At 46.7% G+C, this 26,064-nt stretch overlaps 1 protein-coding gene across 3 annotated transcripts; it reads right to left on the reverse strand.

Annotated features, from left to right (window-relative positions):
• Positions 1-255: 255 nt before the first annotated feature.
• Positions 256-25,808, reverse strand: GPRC5A (G protein-coupled receptor class C group 5 member A). 3 transcript variants are annotated; one of them, XR_004440031.1, is made up of 5 exons: positions 25,168-25,808; positions 9,358-10,286; positions 5,944-6,002; positions 1,638-5,632; positions 256-1,282 (listed from the first exon to the last, which is right to left on the reverse strand). XR_004440031.1 is itself a non-coding variant. In XM_033222821.1 (5 exons), exons 3-5 carry the CDS (start codon positions 10,277-10,279, stop codon positions 5,546-5,548), a joined length of 1,068 nt encoding a protein of 355 aa, XP_033078712.1. In that variant the 5' UTR covers positions 10,280-10,286; positions 14,649-14,827; positions 25,168-25,808; the 3' UTR covers positions 256-5,545. The 3 variants fall into 3 exon arrangements, 2 of the variants coding, with proteins under 2 accessions (XP_033078712.1, XP_033078711.1); XM_033222821.1 differs by adding an exon at positions 14,649-14,827 and having other exon boundaries at positions 256-5,632; XM_033222820.1 differs by having other exon boundaries at positions 256-5,632.
• Positions 25,809-26,064: the final 256 nt, after the last annotated feature.

The following is a 26,064-nucleotide window of genomic DNA, read 5'->3' on the forward strand; positions in this document are numbered from 1 at the left end:
AGGAAGACCACCTGAGCCCAGGAGGTTGAGGCTGCAGTGAGCCGTGATCGTACCACTGCACTCCAGGCTGGGTGACAGAGCAAGATCCTATCTCAAAAGAAAAAAAAATTACATTTAAAAATTTTTTAATGTTTTTAAAGAAAATCTCAGTAAAGGGCAGCATGTAAGAACTGGATGAAACCTTGAATACATTATGATATGAAACCAAGTATATCAAAAGATGGTGCTTGAAAACCACAAATTTTACCACCTGACTCAGACTTCTTTATCATTGTTTTATTTAAAATGTTATTGTCTCTGATTAGAAAATACAGTCATGAGGGCTAAAACTTGAAATGATGTGAAAATGCATCCATTAAGCAGTGTTGCCCCACCACCCTCTCCGTCAGTCCTATCTCATGGTGGTGGGGAAAATGAAGACAGAACTCTTTGCCTTGCTTTGCAATCCCTCCTTTGACGGCCTTCTGTCCCAGGAAGCCAATGTTCATTTGATATGGAAGAGGGACCTGTGTTTAACCAGAAGCTGTCCTCCCCTCGATCCCCTTCCCATGGCTTACATGCCGAAGGGAGAGGCGATGACCAGAGGAGAAATCAGGGGAAGAAAAGGCAATGGGGGAGGCAAAGGGAAAGGAGAGGAACACTTAAAATATACAGTGAAATTTGAGTAGGATTCTCTACTCCAAGACTTCTCTGGGAAAAGTGTCCAGAACTGACCACACAGGTGCTGATGGTAGAAAGAACACAGAACCAAAACCCTGATCTAGTTGCATTAACTCCATTAGGCCTGAGTTCCTCTGTAAAGTAAAGACTGTGGAGGCACCAACTGGAAGATTTCTGTGACCTTCTCAAACTCTAAAATTTTTGTCACTGGACTGTTCCACTTTGAAGGGTCAAGAAAGAAATCTGGAGGTTGCAGAAATCAGGGTCAGGCACACACACACACAAATCCAGCAGCATCCTTGGAACATCCTGAAGTCAAGAAAGGCACAGCACTGTCTGCCCCGGATAGAAGGAATTCCAGAAAACAGCCACGAGGTTGGGTCACAGAATTTCCAAAGAGGGCTATCTACAAACTGGGGGTTGATTTCCCAGTTCCTGGATCTTAGCAGTCAACACTCCAGAAGGATTTTTTTCTGGAGCTGCCACCTCCAATTCTGAAATAATCCCATGTTTCAGACTGGGGCTGGAACAGTGGCAAACCTGCAGACCCTGGCAGCAACAGCAGGGCAAGGAAGGGAAAGGTCAGCTGGGCACAGTCCAGTTCTCAGCAGTAATGACAGGTCTAGAAATGAAGGAAGGAAGCTCAGAATGAATGCACGGGGGAAATGGGTTTTGCTGATGCATTTCCAGGGCCGGGCCGTACTCTTTGTTTTGGCACACTTTTCCTGACAAACAGCCAGTGTTCTCAACACATAAATACTAGTCGACGTTAACAACAACAGCATATGAGACCGTTCTCCATAAAGATGCCAGATTGCATGCAAATAGACTGGAAGTACCTTGGAGGGTTTCACAAAAATAAGACAAAGGGCAAAGGAACTCTGCCAAAGGAGATGGAGAGCAATTCTTTAAAGATAGTAGAAGGGAGGAAGCGAAGAGCTCATAAATATAAGCCTCTTAAAATGGGACGCATTTACCTCGCGCCTACTGGGTGTCTGCAGCTCAGCTTGGTGCCCCACACAGGAAAGCGGCTTTAAGTGGCTGCCTTTGCAAGGCTCCGAGGCCCTGAAGGTTGATGCCTGGAGTGTCAGCGCCATCTAGTGGAAACATGGGGTATGGTCGCTTTGGACAGCCTCAGCCTAAAATGAGAGGCAGAGACAAACGGTCTATTTCGCATCTCACAATGAAAGATGAGAGAAAGGCTATTGAGTTTTATTTCATCATCGCCCGTTTAGGTCAAAGGAGATGCCACTTTGGCTCCCAGTCATCAATCAACTGTCAACACCCAAGGACCAGGCTGGGCTCCATTTGCACATTCCATTTCAGCCCAGGTAGGGATGGAGACACGTATAAGAACGGCTTCGGAATCTTCTCCAGTTTGATTCTCAGATGCCAAAGCCTCCAGGCCATGAGCGGTCCCTACTTAAACAGAAGAGCTATCCTTTGGTACCCTCTCCAAAGAAAAGAAAGAGTTAAAATAATAATAATTTTTATAAAGAGCTTATTTATGTGCAGAAGGTGTGAGACCTGAAGATGAGTTAACAGCCACAGCACGGGGAGGAGGGGTGACAGGTACTGCTCAAATGAGCAGCAACCTTCTGCCACCTGGCAAGAACAGGCATTCAGTGCAGGCTCCAAGGCTCCAGAGACCTGTGTTTCTTAGAAGGGAAACAATGGGGCAGGGCACGGTGGCTCATGCCTGTAATCCCAGCACTTTCAGAAGCCAAGGGAGGTGGATCACGAGGTTTGGAGTTCGAGACCAGCCTGGCCCATATAGTGAAACCCTGTCTCTACTAAAAATACAAAAATTAGCCAAGCATGGTGGAGGAGGAGGAGGAGAGCGGGGTGGGGGGGGGGCGCGGGGAGAAGGAGAATTAGGAGGAGGGTGGGGAGGAGGAAAGAAGGAGAAACAACAGTCCAGAGATGATGCCATTTCTGGGGAAAGAGGTTGACTTGAGAAAGGCAGTCATGGGGATAAAAGCTCCCACAGATCCTTTTCCCTAAAAAGAAAGCAGGCCGGGTGCAGTAGCTCACACCTGTAATCCCAGCACTTGTGGGAGGCCAAAGCAGGAGAATCTCTTGAGTTCAAGAGCAACCTGGGCAACAGAGCAAGACTCCCAACTCTACAAAAAATACATTTCTTGTGTTTGGTTTTCAAGAAGTGATTCAAATTGCTGCTCAGATTTTAAAACTTACTGTAACTATCAGTGTAAAGACCCATGCCTGGATCCTGTTTCATTTTTATACCAACTTGGTAAAAATGCTGTTCTTGACACCCTGTCCTCCCTATCCTCCCTCAAACCACATGTGATCTCTGAAAAAATAAAATTAGCCGAGTGTGGTGGTGCATGTCTGTGGTCCCAGATGCTCAGGAGACTGAGGCAGGAGTATCACTGGAGCACAGGAGGTTGAGGCTGCAGTGAGCTATGACTGTGCCACCGCACTCCAGCCTGGGCCATAGAGCTAGACCCTGTCTCAAAAAAAAAAAAAAAAAAAAAAAAAAAAACACGCCGATCCAGAGTATTTTGTGATTTTACCTTTTACTACTCCTCCCTTGCTTTGTTGGTAGTATGAAGACCAGAGAAGGAAAGAAAAGATGGAAGGGAAGCTGGGCACAGTGATTCCCACCTGTAATTCCAGCACTTTGGGAGGCCAAGGTGGGAGGATCACTTAAGATCAGGAGTTCAAGACCAGCCTGGCCAACATGGTGAAGCCTCATTTCTACTAAAATACAAAATTTAGCCAGGTGTGGTGGCACACTCCTGTAATCCCAGCTACTCAGAAGGCTAAGGCACGAAAATCGCTTGAACCTGGGAGGCGGAGGCTGCAGTGAGCCAAAATCATGTCACTGCACTCTAGCCTGGGCGACAGAGTGAGACTCTATCTCAAAAAAAAAAAAAAAAAAAGAAAGAAAGTGGGGAGGAATATGCATTTCTTTAGTCCCTAGACTATGATAGATAATATATGTGAAACCACATTGCTTTCTTCTCACAACAAACCTCATTAGGTCACACCTCCTGGGAAAGACCAGACAGATCTGTGTCACTATGTGGCCTTCCCCCTTTTCAGTACAAAGCTAGGCTAATCTTAGTGCAAAGCCTACCAACCAAACCTCTGTGGCATATAAACATCCCTAACTCAGCACATCATCTGTTTACCTCCACCTTCCTCGCCTCTGCCTCACTCTGGTTTTTCCTTTTGATGAAAAGCAGAGCGTCAGGCTCTTAGGAAGTAACTCCCTGACTTAGCTACACATTTTTACATGTCACTCAGTTTCTGTGTAGAGGGATTATTTCTTTTCCCATAACCAAAGAGAGATTTCCTATTGCTCTGCCCTACAGAGCTGTTGCTTGAATTAAGTCAATTATCACGGTTAAGTATCATGTCTTTGCTGAGAGACATTTGTGAACTAATTCTGTCAAATAGGGGATCTGGATTTGTCCTCTCCCACAGTGAGACCTTGGGTGAAACATGAAACGGGCTTTTGAGCTCTCCTCCCTGCCTTTCCGGGGCTGCCAAACCCCAAGCCAAGTTTGCCACTCCTCTGCCTTGCTGGAGTAAAACCTCAGGCCCTGTGATGATCCTGGCTCTCTCACCAATGACAACCTCAAAAATTAGGGGAAACACACTTATGTTAGAGGCAACAGGACAGACACATGAAGAAGGGTCAAGTACAAATCCAAAGGAAGTGAACTTGAACTTCAGCTCCAACATGAAGCTCACAGGGCAGCCCGTGTTCTCTCCCCCAGCGTCTAATGCTCACTACTGGTAACTGCTGCCACCACCGTGAAAAGAGTGGCCACCACATCTTTATTGCATACTCAGGTGAATAACTTATTACACAATGAACACTCCTCCGTTAGGAGACCACACCCACTTACAGAATGCAGCTGTGAATGCGGTAAATCTATTTACAGAGGCTGGGGTGCAAGACAGAGAAGTATCAGGCCCAGGAAGTTAGAGTAAGAATGATCTGCAAATTCTCCTGAGAAGGAGCGACTGGGCCTGTGCCAGTGAGGTCTGAAAGAATTCCTGGCAGAGCGTAGGGGGAGATTGGATCTGGGAATTGACAGCAAGTTTGGGGACAGTGCAAGAAAAGAGGGGTGACCTGTGAATTGGTGCTGGGGAGCTGCTGAGGCCCAATGTGGGGCAGCACCAGAGAGATGAGAAAATGTAGGGTGATCTTTTAGCCTTGCCTACCCAGGCAAGAAGGGTTGGGGAGCGGGGGTGCCAGCAAGTTGGTTCCAGTGTAGATTCAGGCCAGTGGGTTGAGAGATAGGCCTTTGCTGTTTTTGTTCAGATGTGCAGGTCTGCTCTGGGCCAAGCAATCCTCACAAAAGCCACTGTGAATTAGAGGAGCAGGCCCCTAGAGCTGTGTGAGCCAACGTGCGCTCAGATGACCAGATCTTTAGTCCATGGAAAATAACAGCAAGAGTAAGGGTCTAGGCTGGGAGCTGTGGCTCGTGCCTGTAGTCCCAGCACTTTGCAAGGCAGAGATGGGAGGACTGCTTGAGCACAGGAGGTCGAGGCTGCACTGGGCTGTGATCACGCCACTGCACTCAAGCCTGGGTGATACAGCAAGATCCTGTTTCAAAAAACACACAAAAAGAGTAAGGGTCTAAACTTGCGTAGCCTGAGACTCCCACTTAAAAGAAGTATCCTAAGGAGGAGAAAAAAAAAACACCACAGGCCACTAAGAACCGGAGTCGTGTTAGTCCACATCAGCCCCAGCATGGAAGAATTGTGGTTGAGGTGGGAGGGAGGCAAGTTCTTCCCGTAGCGTCTTGTACAGTTTTCTCAGAAGACTCAAGATTTCGCCCACATCCCTTTGAGCTCCCGCTGGATCTGCCGCCCAGCTGCGTTTGTCCCAGTCTTCAGGACAGAGTTAGCTGCCCTCTTTCTTTCCTTCGTAGTCATTATAAGGGCTCGGCCAAGCGTGGGCCCGTGGGATGGAGAATTCCTTTTGGGGAGGCTGGTTATGAAAAAGAAACAATCATATCGTGAAACCCACTCCAGTTCCTGCCATCTCAACAGGTCTCCAGTCTGGGCAGGAGTCTCAATTCCTTCCCCTTCTCCCAGGCCTCCCACCCCCAAGTCCTTTCTATGCCAAGCACTCATTCTTCCCCACTAACCCCATGAGGCCAATTAGAGGAAAGAAGACCCATCATTCCTTCAAGTGGCCATCTAGGGGCCATCAGAATGGTAACATCGCCTGTTTCCAAAGGATCAGTGTTCCTGAGGGGCTAACGCCTTTGACGAAGAGGGAGAAAAAAAATCACTTACCTGCAGCTGAAAATGTGTGGAATAGGGGGCATAGAGCGTGTCCCCTGTCTCTTCAAAACCTGAAACAGAGAGAGAGGAGAAATTAAAGCACTGGGGCCCCACCTGTGTTCACCCCGCTGTATCACTGATCACAATGTGACATCTTGCCCATTTAACTGCCTGTCTCTCCAGCAGACCTTAAGTTTCTTGGAGGGAGAGAGACTAGGTCCTCAAGCCTAGGACCAGGCACAAAGCAAACACAATATTGGTTGAATGAATGAATAACTATAATGAATAGGGACACCCTTTTTCAGAACTTCACCAGAGCCCCACCTCATCCTAGGACCACTTCAAAAGCACATTTGAAAATGAACCGGGCGGCCGGGCGCGGTGGCTCAAGCCTGTAATCCCAGCACTTTGGGAGGCCGAGTCGGGTGGATCACGAGGTCAGGAGATCGAGACCATCCTGGCTAACACGGTGAAACCCCGTCTCTACTAAAAAATACAAAAAACTAGCCGGGCGAGGTGGTGGGCGCCTGTAGTCCCAGCTGCTCGGGAGGCTGAGGCAGGAGAATGGCGTGAACCCGGGAGGCGGAGCTTGCAGTGAGCCGAGATCCGGCCACAGCACTCCAGCCTGGGCGACAGAGCGAGACTCCGTCTCAAAAAAAAAAAAAAGAAAGAAAGAAAATGAACCGGGCATGGTGGCTCTCACGCCTGTAATCCCAGCACTTTGGGAGGCCGAGACGGGCGGATCACGATGTCAGGAGATCAAGACCATCCTGGCTAACACGGTGAAACCCCGTCTCTACTAAAAATACGAAAAAAAAAAAAATAGCTGGGTGTGGTGGCGGGCGCCTGTAGTCCCAGCTACTCGGGAGGCTGAGGCAGGAGAATGGCGTGAACCCGGGAGGCGGAGCTTGCAGTGAGCTGAGATCACACCACTGCACTCCAGCCTGGGGGAGCGAGCGAGACTCAGTCTCATAAAAAAAAAAGAAAAAGAAAAAGAAAATGAACCGGGCACGGTGGCTCACGCCTGTAATCCCAGCACTTTGGGAGGCCGAGGCGGGCGGATCACAAGGTCAAGAGATCAAGACCATCCTGGCTAACGCGGTGAAACTCTGTCTCTACTAAAAATACAAAAAATTAAGCCAGGCGTGATGGCTCATGCCTGTAATCCCAGCACTTTCAGAGGCTGAGGCAGACGGATCACGAGGTCAGGAGATCAAGACCATCCTGGCCAACACAGTGAAACCCCATCTCTACTAAAAATACAAAAAAGTATCCGGGGTGGTGGTGGGAGACTGTAGTCCCAGCTACTTGGGAGGCTGAGGTAGGAGAATGGTGTGAACCCGGGAGGCAGAGCTTGCAGTGAGTAGAGATCGTGCCACTGCACTCCAGCCTGGGCGACACAACAAGACTCCGTCTCAAAAAAGAAAAGAAAAGAAAAGAAAAGTCATAAAAACCAGTCATTTCAGATATAAATCTGGCCAGGGGTGCACCTACAGTGAATCTCACTGGGGAGTTACCTGTTTCCTTAACTGCCTGACGAGGAAAATATGTACATATTTGTATCATTTTCTTTGGGAAGAGGCAGGATTGATGAGCAACTGTTTTCTGTGTATTTGGGGAAAATCAGAGGCTTGGGAAAGAAGAATAAACACACGCAATCATCATGAATGCAATTCAAAGCAATTCATTTATTTCCCACCAAATTTACCTGCCCAATTTGCTGAATAAACACTTAAACACCTTTATGTAAGAGATCGTGAAGCACATAAGGATTAACCAGAATGATCCCTCCTTGCAGCTGACGCTGGAGAGTGAGGAACATATGATAGGCCCATAAATAACAATGCAATGAGACAGACCCTGATAAGAGCATTTCAAAGTTCTACAGATGCACAGGGTGGAGTGAGTACCAGAGGAAACTGGGGAATGCCCGATCCTGGAGAAGGGCAAAAGAGGGAGACAGCCACGCCAGGCAGAGGACAGACACGCCTGGAGCACAGGCACAGGCAGGAAAGTGCGGTGACTTGGTTTATCTGGACTGAGAGCAAAGCTTCCGAGGTTGTTGGTTCCAACTGTGGAAGGGCTCAGGAAGGATTTTGATGGGATGGGGTGGATCGCGGGACCCAGGGAGGAAAGTGAGCAGCAAAGCATGGGGGCCAGAGCAGCATTTTAAGGGAGAAAGCTGACAGTGGTCCATAAAATGAAGGAAGGAAGGAAGACTCGTCAGTGAATGAGAACAGGAAGTCCAGGAGTGAGGTGATGGAGTGAAGCCACGGAACGGACAGGAGGGGCTGGGTGGTTCAATAACCACCCTTCAGACTTCCAAGTGCCCTAGAAAGGGACCACAGTTGCAGTGAGTAGCACCAGGAAGTTCCACACCTCAGGCTTAAGAGCAAAGAAAAGACCTATTTTTAGCTGGAGCTAAGAACGTGGCCTTGGAGGTTCCTCATTCCTATCCCAAAACCACCCACTCCCTGTGATTAGACTTTAAAGGTCAGTGTAAACCCTGGAGACCAATGATTAGGTCCCTATGAGCAGGGGCACTTTCTGGCCATCAGTTTAGCCTCTTTTGCTTATGAAAACAACACAAGAATATCTGGCTTCTCACAACTCCAGACAAGAGCAAAATCATTTGATTCTTTTTTTTTTTTTTTTTTTAAATAGAGATGAGGTCTTGCTATTTTGCCCAACCTGGTCTCAAACTTCTGAGCTCAAGCAATCCTCCCACCTCAGCCTCCCAGGGTGCTAGGATTACAGGTGTGAGCCACCATGCCTGGCCTGAATAATTTGATTCTTATATGTCAGCTATGATCTGTTCCTTCCCATGGGCCCAGAAGCACACACAAAAAAATGTGGTTCTTTGCACTAAACCAGAATCCTTACCAATTTTAAGGAGACTTCCTGCCGGTTTGTGATAAAAGGGCTTTCTCCCTTCTCTGCTCTGTGATCACTGCAGGAAATCATGGCTTGGTTTTATGCACTGAAATCTACAAAGGCTCCACATTTCTGGAAGGAATGCCTCGTTATCTTTTACAAAAAACACAATCTCACCTACTTATTGCTGGGAATTTGTCTTGTTATCCCTTTTCCATTTCTTTGCTGCATCTTATTTTGATGCACAGAAACCTCTGAGGTGTTCTGCCCCACAGGAAATTACACCACAAGAAAGGGGAAGTGAGGAGGGCTCTCCCCTGTCTACACCAATTGTACCAAGTACTCAATAAAGACTCCAGAGGCCAGCTTCTTGTTCTACTTGTCTCTAACAGGCTGGATGATTTTAAGCAAGATCTGAGCCTTAAGGAACGTACCTATTCTATCAAGGGTATAATCTGGAAAATCTTGCATGTTCCTTACAGTTATAATATCCTATGATTCTCCCCCACCTTTCTACAAGGGATTCTCTGCCTAGCCAGGCTGTGTCTGTACCTTGAGTGATTTCCTCTTGAGAGTAGGCTCTGTTCTCCACACCATAGCTCTTCTTCATGAGTTGAGGTTTACAGAAAGAATCCTCAACAGGATAATCCATGGGGTTTCGTTGCTTTGTGAGCAGCCAAAACTCAGGACTAACATAAGCCAACAGGAAGACCCAGCCATTGGCAACCAACGCAGTGCTGAGGATGGTGTCATCCCACCTGCGGTCAAAGTCAGGAAGCATGAGCAGTGTGATCCAGGCCACCCAGATGGCAATGGAGAGGAGCATCGTGAGGTAGATGTGGGCCCCATGTCTCTTCCAGCCCGTGAAGGAACCACAGAAGGCAAAGGAGGACATGAGGAAGGTCAGCGCCATCAAGAAGAGGACATAGATGAGCAGGAGGACAAAGTCTTCATTGCGACGAGGAGCGGAAAGCTCAGAAAAGACGTTGACGTTGGTCCTATTCATGGTCAGGACAATATATTCAATAGCGATGACATCCTGGACGAGGCTGAAGCCCACGGCGAGACCCAGAATCACCAACAGGGAGAGGGGCTTCCTCCCCCGGACGAGCTGGGTCAGATTGAGAGCATGAGCCAGTAGGCAGGAGAAGCAGATGGAGAAGAGGATCCCAAAGAGGAAGAAGCGTGTGGGCCCCGTGCTCCCATCCAGTCTGATGATGAAGGCGAAGGTGAGGCCAAAGATGCCCAGCACACCCAGGAGGAAGAGAAACTGAGTAGGGAGCATTTTTCGCCTGTTGGAGTCCTGCACCTTGCAGACGAGGAGTGGGAGAGCAAGCATGAAGGCCACCGAGGTCACAACCCCGGCTGCGGCCAGCGTTTCTAGGACGATGCCCCAAGCTTCCGCCTTATCACAAAGTCTGTGGTACCTGAATTTCAGGCCATCGCGGCAACCATCGGGAACTCTTGTAGCCATTCTGGACCTGCAGAAAAGGAATGTTGGAGTGGGGAGAAGGTGGTGAGTCTCCTAACACAGTCCTCAGACATAGAAGACTAAAAAAGGATTAGGAAACAATTTTGCATGTTTAGCCAGGGTTTTGACTTTGAGCTTACTACATTAAGTAAAGCTACTAACTTTCCCCTATCTCCTGTAGTAAATTCTAAAACTTGTTGAAGAACAGGAAGAAATCTCGTATGTCCCTTCCCCCAGTTGAACTATCTTAATAGTTACCTTAAAGCCAGAGAACCTGAACACTCTGAAGAGGTATTTTGAAGCTTAATTTCAAAAAACTTCACAGGACTGGACGTGTTGGCTCATGCTATATAATCCCAGCACTTCGGGAGGCTGAGGCAATGGGATCATTTGCTCTCAGAAGTTTGAGACCAGACTGGGTAACGTAACAAGACTCCATCTTTATATGAAAAATTAGCTGGGCATGGTGGCACGCACCTGTAGTCCCAGCTACTCAAAAGGCTGAGGTGGGAAGATTGCTTGAGCCCAGAAGTTCAAGGATGCGGTGAGCAGTGATCACATCACCACACCCCAGCCTGGGCAACAGAGCAAGACCTTGTCTCTTGAAATATATATATATATATATATATATATCAAATAACCTGCCAGGGATCCTGATATTTTTTTGCTAGTGTTTTCTTAGTGAATTAGTGAACATGGAACTATCTTAGTGAATTAATTTCTTTTTATCTTAATTTCTTAGTGAATTAGTGAACATGGAACTATCTAAGCTTGAAGTTAACACTTTAATCATAATTTCGCAGCCTCTACCTTTGGCCCTGATCCAGTTATTTGTAAGCATCCTAGTCTCTCATGGTTAAGAGGAGTTATCTGGATGGCAGATTTTTCTTTTTTTTTTTTTTTTGAGATGGAGTCTTGCTCTGTCACCCAGGCTGGAGTGCAGTGGCACAATCTGGGATCACTGCAAGTTCCGCCTCCCGGGTTCAAGTGATTCTCCTGCCTCAGCCTCCCGAGGAGCTGGTACCATGCCACCACCACGCCAGGCAAACTTTTTTTTTTTTTGTATTTTTAGTAGAGACGGGGTTTCACCGTGTTCGCCAGGATGGTCTCTGAATGGTAGATTTTTCTACAGAAGGCCAAGCATTCCCTTCTGAGCCAGTGGCTGGGTCCTCTTCTTAGGCTCTGTGGTCTCAGAATGATTCTGCCCCTCGTCCTTAAGATTTGGTTTTTTTTTTTTTTTTGGAGACGGAGTTTCGCTCTTTTTGCCCAGGCTGGAGTGCAATGGCATGATCTTGGCTCACCGCAACCTCCGCCTCCTGGGTTCAAGCAATTCTCCCGCCTCAGCCTCCTGAGCAGCTGGGATTACAGGCATGCACCACCACGCCCGGTTAATTTTGTATTTTTAGTAGAGACGGGGTTTCTGCATGTAGGCCAGGCTGGTCCTAAACTCCCGACCTCAGGTGATCCGCCCGCCTCGGCCTCCCAAAGTGCTGAGATTACAGGTGCGAGCCACCGCGCCCGGCCTCCTCCTTAAGATGTATAAAGATGGCTCCATTAATTCCAAAAAGTTATGAAAGGGGTCTTGTCTGTCATAACCAGCTCTAAATTGGCTACCTGTAAAGAGAAAAGTCCTGGATGGCACATAAACAGCAGGTAATCAAACAAAAAATAATCTTCATAGCTAACATGCTCATTTTTAGTATGGCTCCAATTTTTAATTTTTACTCCTTTTTTGGGGGGGTGGGGGAACAGAGCCTCGCGCTCTGTCACCCAGGCTGGAGTGCAGTGGCGTGATCTCAACTCACTGCAACCTCCACCTCCTGGGCTCAAGCCATCTTCCCCCGACCTCAGCCTCCTGAGTAGCTGGGACTACAGGCATGCGCCACCACACCCAGCTCATTTTTGTATTTTTTTTGTAGAGATGGGGTTTCACCATGTTACCCAGGCTGGTCTCAAATTCCTGGGCTCAAGCAATCCTCCTGCCTCGACCTCCCAAAGTGCTGGGATTACAGGTGTTGAGTCACCCCGCCCGGCCTCAAATTTTATATGTATACATTACTTACTTCATTTCATAGCAACCCTATGAGGTAAAACTATTATCCCTATTTTACAGACGAGGAAATTGAGGCAGAGAGAAGTCAAGTTACATGCCCTACATCATACAACCAGGAAATGGCAGGGCCAGGATCTGAATCCAGGTCGTCTGGTGCCAGGACCCAAGCTCTCAAGTACTCTAGGTGTCTCCTCTCAAATTAGCCTTAAAATGAGATCTGAGATATCCTTCTCTCTCTCCTCTCTGCCTCTCTTTCTCTCTCTCCCTATCCCTGCCCTCATCAGATGCCTCATTATGACCCTGGTTCCATCCTCCTAGTTCAGCCCCAGGAGGATAGGAAATCCCAGTAATAGACCATGTACAAAGCGAGAAATCTACTTACTCGGATAATCAGGAATCCACTGGCCGTGTAACAGTTTACTTCCCATATATCTGTCCTTAATCTGTCAGGAGAAAGGCTTCTTTCTCTGCCCCTACAACCTTCATATGAATTTTAGACCCAGCTCCTTGACTATACCCCTAGGAAATCTAAATCCTCAGGATTCAGGGCACAAGTGGGAAGATAAATTGGGAAACTGGAAAAGAGAAAGGAGTGATCCCATTTCCTCAAAACAGGTGGCTCTCAAATTCCAAAGTCAATGTTGAGCTTCAACAAGGCTAGACATAGCTCTAGGTCCAGTTTCTCAACAATGTCATTCAAATTATTTTATTGCTTCTTTAAGTGTCTTCTACACTATTCTTTTTGTTGTGTTCCATGCTTTTTGGGCATGGAATATTTTTTCTTGAGTTTTTTTTGTTTCCCAATGAGATTGTTCACGTGGCATTAAAAAGTTTTGAATGGAATAGAAGAGAACTATGGTGTGGCAGGAAAGAGGCCAGAGTTAGAGGAAGAGAAGGCTCACAGAGGTCACCTCCAGCCCTAAAGAGGGACGGAGATGATGCAGCAAGAAATCCAAAACAAGAAGAAGAACTGGGGTTGGGAAGCAGGAAAAGATACAAAGCATTCATTGAATCCTGCCTCTTTCCTTAGAGCAGAAAAAAAAACAACCTTCTTGGCCGGGCACAGTGGCTCATGCCTATAATTCCAGCACTTTGGGAGGCTAAGGCAGGCAGATCACCTGAGGTCGGGAGTTTGAGACCAGCCCGGCCAACCTGGCGAAATCCTGTCTCTACTAAAAATACAAAAATCAGCCAGGCAGAGTGGCACGCACCTGTAATCCCAGCTACTCGGGAGGCTGAGGCAGAAGAACCACTTGAACCCAGGAGATGGAGGTGCAGTAAGCAGGGATCATGCCACTGCACTCCAGCCTGGGTGACAGAATGAAACTCCGTCTCAAAAAAAAAAAAAAAAAAAAAAAAAAAAAAAACACAAAATTATCTTTTCCATTAGAAGAGATAGTCATCTTACCAAAATTATTTAATTCACATAGCAAGTAGGAAAAGATTGTACATATGTATATGTATACATGCAAAATATATATATGTATATATAAAATATATGCATATGCATAAATATGTATGATACACATAAGAATATCATGTGAATATATATTATCACAATATTATGGATAGTGTGTTAAAGTGACACCAGATATAGCTTAAATCAATCTTCCTGAATTTTAATAAATTTGGCTCTCCAAGCTTAACTTTATTGTATGTCGTCATTCATTCAACAGATATTTACCGAGCACCACTCCGTGCTGATCACTGCTCTAAGCACTCAGTGGTAAAGGGGGAAACAGACATGTTCCCTACCACAGGATGGCACCTGTCACTATGGCCGTGGGCCTCCCCCCACCTTCCCTCACAGTGGGTCTGTCACCTGCACAGTCTGGCCTCCTGCAATCTACACCACAGCCGTCGCTACCACAAGCAGAGCACAAAGAATGGGCTCTACCTCTACAGGGCAGTGCAGAACGAGAAACAGGAAGAAAAAGGCAAATGAGGTTCAGCTATAGGCAGCCCCTGCAATCCAAGCGCCCAAGTCTGATCCGCCTTGCCTACAAATGTCCCCTCTTTGATCCCCTCTTTGACATGGGAAAGGGGAGGTATGAGGGCTCTCCCAGGCTACACCGTGAATGTGGAAGAGGAAGACCCTGTCTCACTCAAGGGCCGCGTGGGGAAGGAACTCAGGCCCTGTGCACTCCGCTGTTGTCTGTCCACACCCCGGCAGATTAATCACCAGGGAGATGTCTAGCAGGAAAGGTATTTCCCTCTTCCCTTTGATCTCTACCTCTCCCTGCCCCTCCCTACCAACTGCTCCTTCCCCACCCATCAGGTATTACTGTTGGTGGACAAGTAGCTGTTAATCATAATTACCTGGTCGTTATGAGGGACTTTGAACCTGATGACTCTAAATCTTGACAGAGATTGATGTGGTGTTTGCCTCAAGAACAGTTCTGGTACTGGACAGACAGACGGTAAGGCAGAGCCCCCATCTAGAAGCTACAGGCTCCTCTTCCTGTGCAGCTGCAGAGGAGGGTGCTGTGTCTCGGGGTCTTATAGCACCCACAGACCAGGATCCAACAAGAGCAATGGCAGTGGGTGTAAAGAGAAGGAAAAAACAATTTCCCCAAATTTCACCTCCAATCATGCAAGGGGGAACGGAGAAACAGTTCTTGAAGTGCTTTAAAACATTATTTAGGCCAGGCGCAGCGGCTCATGCCTTTAATCCTAGCACTTTGGGAGGCCAAAGCGGGCTGATCTCTTGAGCCCAGGAGTTCAAGACCAGCCTGGGCAAGATGGTGAGACCACTGTCTCTAGAAAAATAAAAATGTAAAAATTAGCCAGGTGCAGTGGGGCACACTTGTAGTCCCAGCTACTCAAGAGGCTGTGGTAGGAGGATTGCTTGAGCCCAGGATTTTGAGGCTGCAGTGAGCTATGATCACATCACTGCACTTCAGCCTGGGAGATAGAATAAGACCATGTCTCTATTTTTAAAATATTAAACATTTTTTTTAAACTTGCTTTCATTATAGAAAGTTCTATAATAGAGTCCCATGTATCCAGCACTTCATTTCAAAAATTATTACTATATGGCCAATTTTGTTTCATCTGCATTCCCTACCCCACTCCCTAGACTATTTTTAAGCAAGTCCCAGACACCATATAATTTTATCTATAAATAGTATGTGTATTTTTTTTTTTCTTTTTTCTTTTTGAGACGGAGTTTCACTCTTGTTGCCAGACTGGAGTGCAGTGGTGCAATCTTGACTCACCGCAACCTTCACCTCCCAGGTTCAAGTGATTCTCCTTCCTCAGCCTCCCGAGTAGCTGGGATTACAGGCATGCACCACCATGCCCAGTTAATTTTGTATTTTTAGTAGAGACAGGGTTTCTCCATATTGATCAGGCTGGTCTCAAACTCCTGACCACAGGTGATCCGCCCCACTCGGCCTCCCAAAGTGCTGAGATTACAGGGATGAGCCACAATGCCCAGCCCTTTTTTTTCTTTTTGAGATAGGTTCTCACTCTGTCGCCCAGGGTGGAGTGCAGTGGTGTGATTGTGGCTCACTGGAGCCTTGACTTCCTGGGTTCAAGGTATCTTCCCACCTCAGCACCCCACCAAGAAGCTGAAACTACAAGTGCATGCCACCACACCTGGCTGATTTTTTTAATCTTTATTTTTTGTAGAGATGGAGTCTTGCTATGTTCCCCAGGCTGGTATTGAACTCCTGGCTTCAAAGGATCCTCCCCCCTCAGCCTCCCAAAGTGCTGGGATTACAGGTGTGAGCCCCTATGTCCAGCCTAGAATGTCTCTCTAAAAGATAAAAACTCCTTAACCATACTTTAATAACTAACAAGAATCCTTTATTATCAACTATGTAGTTAGGATTCATATTTCCCAATTATCTCACAAATGTCTTTAAAAAATAAAAAACAAAAAAAAAACCTTCTTAGTAAATTTTTAATCTGGATGACTAATCAGTTTGAAATTATCATTCTTTTTTTTTTTTTTTTGAGACGGAGTCTCACCCTGTCACGCAGACTGGAGTGCAGTGGCACCATCTCCACTCACTGCAAGCTCCGCCTCCCGGGTTCACGCCATTCTCCTGCCTCAGCCTCCCGTGTAGCTGGGACTACAGGTGCCCACCACCACGCCCAGCTAATTTTTGTATTTTTAGTAGAGACAGGGTTTCACCATGTTAGCCCGGATAGTCTCGATCTCCTGACCTCGTGATCCACCCGCCTCGGCCTCCCAAAGTGCTGGGATTACAGGCGTGAGCCACCGCGCCCGGCCGGAATTATCATTCTTAATTCACCTCTGTTAGCCTCCCCCACCCCATCCCTAAGCTGACAGGGATTGCTTAACAAGTCTAAAATGTTTTGAGTACTTTGAATTTAGTCAGAGGAAAATAAAACTCACTGGAGTTATTAATAAGCAAGTCTGCACTGAAAGGTTACCGTGTTGCCCAGAGAATGACCCAGGTAAGGGAAAGACACCAGGGGATTGGAAGAGAAGGACAGGGTTCTGAAAAACTGAAAAGGATTTCTAGAAAGCAGCGTATGAGAGGGAAAAGAGAAGTGATCAGCATTTAGGAATATGAACTGTCTGGAGCTAGAGAAACAGCCTGGGAGAGCAGCAAAGTGTTGGAGCAGGAAGGAGAAAAGAGAATGAGACTAGCTGTGGTTTGGAAATTATTTGTAACCAAAGTCAAAGGAAGGGAGATCTAGAGTCCAGTCAGCAAAGAACTTGCTCCTATAAAGACCAAACGGACCCCACCCCTCCACTTGACTAAAGGTCCTTTCCTCCAGGATGGTTGTTTTTTGGTTTTTTTTGATGCCCAAGTCTGATGAGACACACATCTCACAAACTCTCAGACACTCTCAGCTTTTCCTCCCATAGCACTTGTTACACAACCCAGTCTGTCAGTAAGTCTGTGTTTCCCTCTAGACTCAAAGGTTCTGTGCAGGCGGAGACTGGAGACTGAATCATTAGAAGTTCTCTCTCCCCAGCCACTTGCCTAGCACCTGATGCTCAGTAAGTACCTAACCAGAATGGATGAGGCAGCAAGAGAATGGCACTCGGTGTGTGGGGTAAGGGGAGTCAGGAGGAGGACGGGCTGCTCGTGAGAGGGTAGGATGGGCTGTGCCTGGTTTCCTCTCAAGCCCTCAGGCTGCTATCCTTAGTTCCAAACAACCTTCCTCCCACCCTCCCTCCCATCCTCCTTCTCACACGGGCTGCCAAAAATTGCACTTTGGGTCTGAGATTAGGAGCGCCTGGCCATGTCGGCACCCTGCTCCTATCTTAGTGGCCACAGGTGGCTCCCAGGAAAGCATGAATCCTGAGGTTTTACTGGTAAGCAGGGAGGGATTAACTGGGATCCAGTCATGTGCTCCACCCAGTACTCAGTGACTAAACCCTGCACTTTGGAGGGAGATGGTAATGTTTCAGCATCAGCAGCCTCTGGCCATGGGCATGAGCAAAGAACTTTGAATATGAGGACGAGACCCTCTTCACTCATTCCAGCTGCCAACAGTTAACACACAGCCATCCAGTAACACGAAGATGCCCACAGTTGAGACCCTGGAATCGCTTGTTGCTGTCTTAAGCCCTTTTGGAATGAATCTAGGCATAAAAGAAAGGTGTTTTTTGGGGGTTGGTTTTTTTTTTTTTTGGTTTGGTTTTTTTGGGTTTTTTTTTTTTTGAGACAGAGTTTTACTGTTATTGCCCAGACTGGAGTGCAGTGGTGTGATCTCAGCTCACCGCAACCTCCACCTCCCAGGTTCAAGTGATTCTCCTGCCTCAGCCTCCCGAGTAGCTGGGATTACAGGCATGCGCCACCATACCCAGCTAATTTTGTATTTTTAGTAGAGATGGAGTTTCTCCATGTTGCTCAGGCTGGTCTCGACCTCCCAACATCAGATGATCTACCCACCTCGGCCTCCCAAAGTGCTGGGATTACAGGCATGAGCCACCATGCCCAGCCTCAAAAGAAAGGCTTAAAAAAAACAAGTGGGGGAGAGGGAAGGGAAGAATAAGAACAAGAGGAAGAGGGAGGAAAGGAAAATGAGGGGGAAGTCACTTCTTGGGCTCAACTCCAAGCCCTCTGTTCCTCCTCCCCTTTACGGAGAAGGGGTTTCAGCTGCCAGGCTGTGTGAATAAGTAAGTCGCTTGACCTCCCAAAGCCTCCTCTCATCTATAAAATGCAAGACGCGCTGCTGAACTATGTGGTCTGAGCTCATGTTCAGCTCCACCGTTCACCCATCTGGGGAGCTTCATGTACAAAACTTCCAGATCTTTCTTCCTCCCCCTCATCCTCATTCTTGCCCCATCTCCTGTCATTAAAAGAATATGTGCCACAAACTCCTATCCAAACTAAAAGCCAGGGCTGGAGGTAAGGTTGAAGGGTCGGAAGAAGAGGCACACCAGGGGACTGCCCACCTGAAGGACAAAAGCCAGAGGCTCCTGGAGCAGCGCTGACCCTAGACGTGGCCTTGACTGACACACAGCACTGACCACTGTGCAGGGACAAACGTGAACATGTGATGAGTCTCCCGCTTTGGGTTTCTAACCTGAGACTCCTCTTCATGACCAGAGAGATGGGAAAAGTGTCTAGAGTTGCTTATGACTAGGCTTGGAAGGTTGCCCATGCTGATTCTATGCAGTCCTTCCCAGAGCATCTGCCTCAGCCTCCCGAGTAGCTGTAATCCCAGCTACCTAGGGCCCAGAACCTTGCAAAGACAAACTGACTTTGTCTTCCTTCTTATGAGATTTCTCCCTTCCCATGAGATTTCTCCCATTCTGTCAAAATGTGTCTTTGCACCAGCCCAGCCCTGAAAATGTGTGACTTGCTAGCATGTTCATTTTCTCTGTATTCTCGAATTGCTACATTCAGTCAATAGTAATAACAGTCATGATGTAATTATGAGTAAGAATAATGACAACCATGGTCACCTCCTGAGTCCTATTATGAGTCAGGCACTATGCTGAGCAGTTATGTGTTTTTTACACATGTTCTCTCATTTATATGCTTTTACAACCATTATCTCATTTAACATTCCTACAGTCCATTTTATAGGTGAGAAACCTACCTGAGAGAGAGTAAGGTACATGTCCAGTGTCACATGGTCAGGAAGAATAGCTCTTCGTGAGTAATCATAATGGTAATTCAATCCTCCTTTTCACCTCTAAATCACTGTCATCCCCTCTAGAGCTTTTCTTCCTGACCCCAACCTCTCTCCATTTAAACCACCATATATTCAAGCATTGGCTTGCTGAGAAGTCTCCAAAACAAGCAACCCTCCACCTCTATGCAAGGCAAGCAAATCTTCCTAGAGTTCTGTATTTTCCGTCTGGAAGAGAATTTGGGTTCATTTAAGGTCTTCTCGTGCTCTTTGCCTCAACACATAAATTATTCTCCTAACCAGAAAGATCCTCTCCCTCCTGTTTATGATCCACTTACCATATTTCTGTAAAACTTTGCCCAAGATTTAACCTCTATCACGAGTTTTTTGAATTATTATTATTACTATTAATCCTATAGCTTTTTTTTTTTTTTTTTAGACAAAGTCTTGCTCTGTCGCTCAGGCTGGAGTGCAGTGGCACTATCTCAGCTCACTGCAGTCTCTGCCTCCCAGGTTAAAGTGATTCTTGTGCCTCAACCTCCTAAGTAGCTTGGATTACAAGCACGCGCCACCACACCTGGCTAATTATTATATTTTTAGTAGAGGCAGGGTTTTGCTATGTTAGCCAAGCTGGTCTCGAACTCCTGGGCTCAAGTGATCCACCCGCCTCAGCCTCCCCAAGTGCTAGGATTACAGGCGTGAGCCATCGCACCTGGACTTGAAATCCTATTGCACTCTAAATGTGTTGATATCTTCATAGTTTTTACAATTAAATATTTCTTGGCACTCAAGTTTTTCCACATCTGTGTTCTATATTACAAATTAATATCAGTGCTGAGCTGCCTATCAGAAAACAAGCTTCTTAAGAAAATAGAGCAAACTTGTATTTGTTGGTATCCCCCTTACTCTGTACTCTACGCAGTGATTACTGAGCAAATGCTTTGGACTAAGACTGAGTGCTGAATATTTACCCAAAGCAAGTTATTTATTAGCAAGTGTGAGTAATGGGGAGGAAAATTTTTTGAAGATGAATATGTGCTGATGTTAATCCTCATATTTCTACTCAGGCTGAGTTCTTTTAAGGGAGAAGTCCACAGAAATCCCTCTGCCCTTGATAAAGGGTTAGTTACAAATACAAAGTGTCTACAAGGAAATCTCCAGGATCCCCTATTCTGGGTAGCCATCCCAATTCTGATGACATCAAAGTGATTAACCATGGCAATAACTTATGAATAACATCTGAATAACATCACTGAATTGAGTTTCTATGTAATAATGAGAGAATATAAGTCATGATAGCACCACAGACAGATCAAAACAAGTATAACCATGGTGTTCATTCTAATTTCTACACTTCCAGGTAGTTCCCTAGGTGTATTACCATCTTCCTGTTACTCTAAGCAAAGCATGTAGACTTGAGTAATGTGAATGTAAAATGAAATACTGGAAATCACTTTTTAAAAATAAAGCTTAATATTTTGAGTATAGCTTCTAAATCTCTTATGCCCAGAATTCAAAGAAATGAAATTTCCAGAAAATAAAGTGAAGTCCTCTACTAGTATACTACTTTTTTTTTTTTTTTGTCTCACTCTGTTGCCCAGTGGGATCTTGGCTCACTGCAAGCTCTGCCTCCCAGGTTCACACCATTCTCCTGCCTCAGCCTCCTGAGTAGCTGGAACTACAGGCATCTGCCACCATGTCCAGCTAATTTTTTTTTTTTTTGTATTTTTAGTAGAGATGGAGTTTCACTGTGTTAGCCAGAATGATCTTGAACTGCTGATCTCACGATTGGCCCACCTTGGCCTCCCAAAGTGCTGGGATTACAGGTGTGAACCACCACGCCAGCCTTCTACTAGTATACTATCTTAAGGCTCTCAAAGATCCCTTCATTTAAATATCTTATTCTGATACATAAGGGTAATATTCACTGGATCCAACAAGTTCAAAGCTGAACTGATCACCTCTCCTTATAAGCTTATCTTTCCAAGCCCTGAGAACGGCACTACCATCTACTCAGTTGCCTAGTATATCTAAAAATATGAAATATACTGCCCAATGCAGGACATGGAGATGACCAAACCATATGGCCTAAAATTAGATGACAATAACAAGTAACTATTATTACAAGAAATGTAAATGGTAACTGTTTTATTTAAAAAAAAAAAAAAAAAAAAAAAGGCCAGGCACAGTGGCTCCTGCCTGCAATCACAGCACTTTGGGAGGCCAAGGTGGGCAGATCCCAAGGTCAGGAGATCGAGATCATCCTGGCTAACATGGGGAAACCCTGTCTCTACTAAAAATACAAAAAAAATTAGCTGGGCATGGTGTTGGGTGCCTGTAGTCCCAGCTACTCAGGAGGCTGAGGCAGGAGAATGGCGTGAACCCGGGAGGCAGAGCTTGCAGATCTCGCCACTGCACTCCAACCTGGGCAAGAGTGAGACTCTGTCTCAAAAAAAAAAAACAAAAAAAAAAGACTAAACTATATCATACCTAGAAGAACCCAACCTAAAACAAAAAGATACACAAGAGTTAAAAGCAAAAGAACAGAAAGAAATGAAAATAAATTCAAAAAGAAGAAATACTAACAGACAATATTTATTTAATAAGTATTATGTGTCAGACACAAAGTTAAATAGGTTATTCAAGGTAAAATAATTAAGCAGAAGTTGAGGTTTTCATATCATACAAAGTTGTAATCAAAGTAAAAAGGCATTATGGGCCGGACGCGGTGGCTCAAGCCTGTAATCCCAGCACTTTGGGAGGCTGAGACGGGTGGATCACGAGGTCAGGAGATCGAGACCATCCTGGTCTACATGGTGAAACCCCGTCTCTACTAAAAAATACAAAAAACTAGCCGGGCGAGGTGGCGGGCGCCTGTAGTCCCAGCTACTGGGGAGGCTGAGGCAGGAGAATGGCGTAAACCCGGGAGGCGGAGCTTGCAGTGAGCCGAGATCGCGCCACTACACTCCAGCTTGGGCAACAGAGCAAGACTCCGTCTCAAAAAAAAAAAAAAAAAAAGCATTATGTTGACCAAAAAGCTTGTTTTACAATGATTAGGGATGCTCTACACTGAAGATAAAATATACAGTATGAATAAGAACATGGTAAAATTGTGTAAATGTTCTATGGATACTTTAATAGAAATATTCTCTATCTTCATATCTTATTAGATCTCCATTACTAATCATATAATTCAGATCCTCTACATCAGTGATCCGCATAGATTTTCTGTAAAGGGCCAGATTAGAAGCAATTTAGACTCTGCAAGCCACACATTTGTAGCATGAAAGCAGCATAGATGATACATAAACAAATGAGCATTGCTGTGTTTCAGTAAAATAGTGGATTACAGGCAGTGGCTTATGCCTATGATCCCAGCACTTTGGGAGGCCAAGGCAGGCAGATCACCTGAAGTCAGGAGTTTGAGTCCAGTCTGGCCAGCATGGTGAAACCCCGTCACTACTAAAAATACAAAAATTACCCAGGTGTGGTAGCGAGCGCCTGTAATCCCAGCTACTTGGGAGCCTGAGGCAGGAGAATGGCTTGAACCCGGGAGGCGGAGGTTGCAGTGAGCCGAGATCTCATCACTGTACTCCAGCCTGGGCTGGAGATAAGAGCGAGACTCCATCTCAAAAAAAACAAAAACAATTAAAAAAAAAAAACACTTTATTTACAAAAAGAGGCTATAGGTCATACTTGGAACATGGACCATATTTTGCCATCCCTACTCTATTATGATTGCTTAATAGGAACTATGGTCCATGGGCCAAATGGAACATTTGCCAAAAAATGAGCAGATTTAGAATACAAAGGCAAATCTGGAATTCTAAAATAAGAAATGTACAGACCATATAGTCTGACCACAGTGCAATAAAAATAAGAATAAAAGAAGAAACTAACACCCTGAACTACTCAGGAAATCAAAGACTCCTCAAGCAAAAATACTATCCAATTTATTGTTTACTATACTACCATATGAATTCCTCAGCTTAATCTGTGGACTTCAAATAGTAGTGGACTCAGAATGAGAAGAATAAAATCACGCCGTCAAAATTGTTCTTCATACCTTGTTGTCTTTGATTACCATTAAAGACTAGAATACAAAAAAGCCAGTTCTAAAGAGGACTTCCAAGGTGATGTGTGCAGATAGAGAGGGGCTAGAATCTAAACACAGGAGAGGAAATTGGGGGCCTCCCCAAGATCCCTATGAGGAACTCAGGCCCAGCCCCTTGCCTGATCACAGTTCCCTGTTCCTGCGGACCTGGGAGGAGAAATCAGTCTTCCTGACTCAAGGTTGAGAGCTCTTCCCAGGAAACAAAAGGGTTCTGCTCATTCTGTTCTGCCCTTGAAGCACTCACCTCTACCACACCCTTGGAGGAGCCCCTTGTCTCCCAGGTAGTGCCTCTCCCGGCCATTCCTTCTCCTCATTCCTTCCCTCACCTAGCAGACACCCGCATTCAAACCTGGAGGCTGTGTGCCCCCTCTGCCCTCACCCCTCCCGTGGTCCCTAGCCCATTGTATCTGAAGTGACTGAAGTGTTCCCCTTCAGGAATGAACCCATAGCAGTGGCTGATTCGGCGGAACCCCTCAACAGGTGTGTTGTTTACACAAGGCTCTGAGGAGAAAATCAGCCTGGAAAAAAGTCAGGAATCCAAAGTCCTTCAAATTTCTTGATTCTGAACAGGTTTCAGCTGTTGGCTAGCCTTTCCCATCGATGTTTAGAGCTGTGTGCTAGCCTTTCCCACGGATCTTTAAAGCTATTTGTGGCCGGGCGTGGTGGCTCACACCTGTAATCCCAGCACTTTGGGAGGCTGAGGCAGGCGGATCACCTGAGGTCGGGAGTTCGAGACCAACCTGACCAATATGGGGAAACCCCGTCTCTGCTAAAAATACAAAATTAACCAGGCATGGTGGCACATGACTGTAATCCCAGCTACTCAGGAGGCTGAGGCAGGAGAATCACTTGAACCCAGGAGGCAGAGGTGGTGGTGGGCTGAGATCATGCCATTGCACTCCAGCCTGGGCAACAAGAGCTAAACATGGTCTCAAAAAATAAAATAAAATAAAGCTATTTGCCAGCCTTCCCCAAGGACGTTTAAGGGATCAGATTGAACAGCATCTAGGCTATTCCCAAGTCCTATCTATAAAGTTGTTGGTGGAAGGTGAGCTCTTGGTGCACATTCAACTTCCTTCTGTCCTGGGTTCCTGAGCAACTCAAGGGACACCAGAGTGGAACTGACCGCCGCACACATCAAGAAAAAAGGGATGGGTTTCTAGATCTAATTCTCAAAACTCAGAAGGGCTTTTTTGCAGTATCTGGGTAAAGTAGCAACTGTCACCGTGTCCTCCCTCCTGCCCCTGCCCCTTGTTTCCCACTCCCGCTCCACTCCCAGTTCCTTTGGGTCCTCTGAGATCTCTCTCCCCCTATTCTTTTCCTTCAGAGTGATCCCAGAGCCGCTCACCTCCTGCCTGGCCGGATTCCACCTACTCAAAGTTTGTAGAATGTGTCGGAGCAGAAACTATTACCCTGATCATCTCTTTGCTCTCCGCGTCTATCTTAGTCTGGGAAACCCGAAAAGGAAAAAAAAAAAAAAATCTAAGTTGTTAAACTAGAGGAACTGTTTCCTAGGGAATTTTTTTCTCATAGTCAACTGTATTCCATTACCAAGATTTCTCTCCTCTTCTATCCCACCCCTCCCAAGGCCCCGCTCTCCCCAGACGATTTAAATCCGGAGGCCCGAGCACTCTGGGCTCCTGGCGCCTCGCTTACCCTAGTGCCCAGGCGTTGGCCGTGACCTCGGTGCCGCTTCCCGCGCGCAAGAGGGCAGCAGGCGAGCTCCTCAGTGCTGCGGGCGTCCTCGGACAGCTCTCCCGCTCTCCCGCTCTGAGCAGTTGTTATAAAGGCGGCGCTCGCCGGAGGGAGGGAAGGAGCGACGGGTGAACAGAGGGACAAGGGGCGGGGGAGGGTCGAGGGAGAGGACACGCCTATTCCAGTTTCACGGCACTTCATGCTGTTATGAAAATAAAGTCCTGGTGCCAAGGAATGACCCAAAAGCCGTCTGACGTCAGAGGCACAGTCACCCCTGGAAGCGGGGCGGGGGTGACCACCCGGCCCTACCCAGCGCATCGGACTCCTCCGAGACGTACTCATGCGCTGGTCCCAGGGCGTCGGCTACGACAGGGGAGCCGGAGCAGACCAGATCCATACGGGCCCCGCCGGCTGTCACCTCCCGGAGGAGCCACACCCGCCTCCCCGCAGGCACTCGGGTCCACCTGGGGCAGGAGCCCAGCCTGCGAGATTGCAGCAGCTCCGCCGTGAAGTCCAGCGGGACAAGCCAGCCTTCCTCCACTTTCTTTGGCCCTTAGCTTAGCCTTTCTCTCCATCACTCTCCCCCAGCCACTGCCGTATGGGAAGCCAGGCTTAAGAAAAAGGAGGCAGCCACCTTCTCAGGGCTCCCCAGCCAAAGCCACGTGAAAGCCAAGGAAAACTTCCCCATGAGGTCCGTAGTTAGCCCAGCAGCTCCACCTGTCACAGTCTAGACAGGCACCATTAGTGCTGCTCTGGGGCTGAGAGATAAGTATCTCTCCTTTCCTAACTGCCTCTCCTAAAGCCTCGACACTGCAGGCTGATGGAACGGGGCGCCAAATGAAATTATGAAATGAAGAA

This window comes from Trachypithecus francoisi, unplaced genomic scaffold, assembly GCF_009764315.1.
Source record: "Trachypithecus francoisi isolate TF-2019V2 unplaced genomic scaffold, Tfra_2.0 Lachesis_group11, whole genome shotgun sequence".
Lineage (NCBI taxonomy): Eukaryota > Metazoa > Chordata > Mammalia > Primates > Cercopithecidae > Trachypithecus > Trachypithecus francoisi.

What these genes read in the sequence shown, in the direction of transcription:
- GPRC5A (XM_033222820.1), bottom strand. Translation starts at nt 10,279, where the DNA reads ATGGCTACAAGAGTTCCCGATGGTTGCCGCGATGGCCTGAAATTCAGG. An exon ending in TCAAGAGGAAATCACTCAAG is followed by an intron (nt 6,003 to 9,357) that starts GTACAGACACAG and finishes TCTCTGTTTCAG; the next exon opens with GTTTTGAAGAGACAGGGGAC. An exon ending in CCACACATTTTCAGCTGCAG is followed by an intron (nt 5,633 to 5,943) that starts GTAAGTGATTTT and finishes TTTCATAACCAG; the next exon opens with CCTCCCCAAAAGGAATTCTC.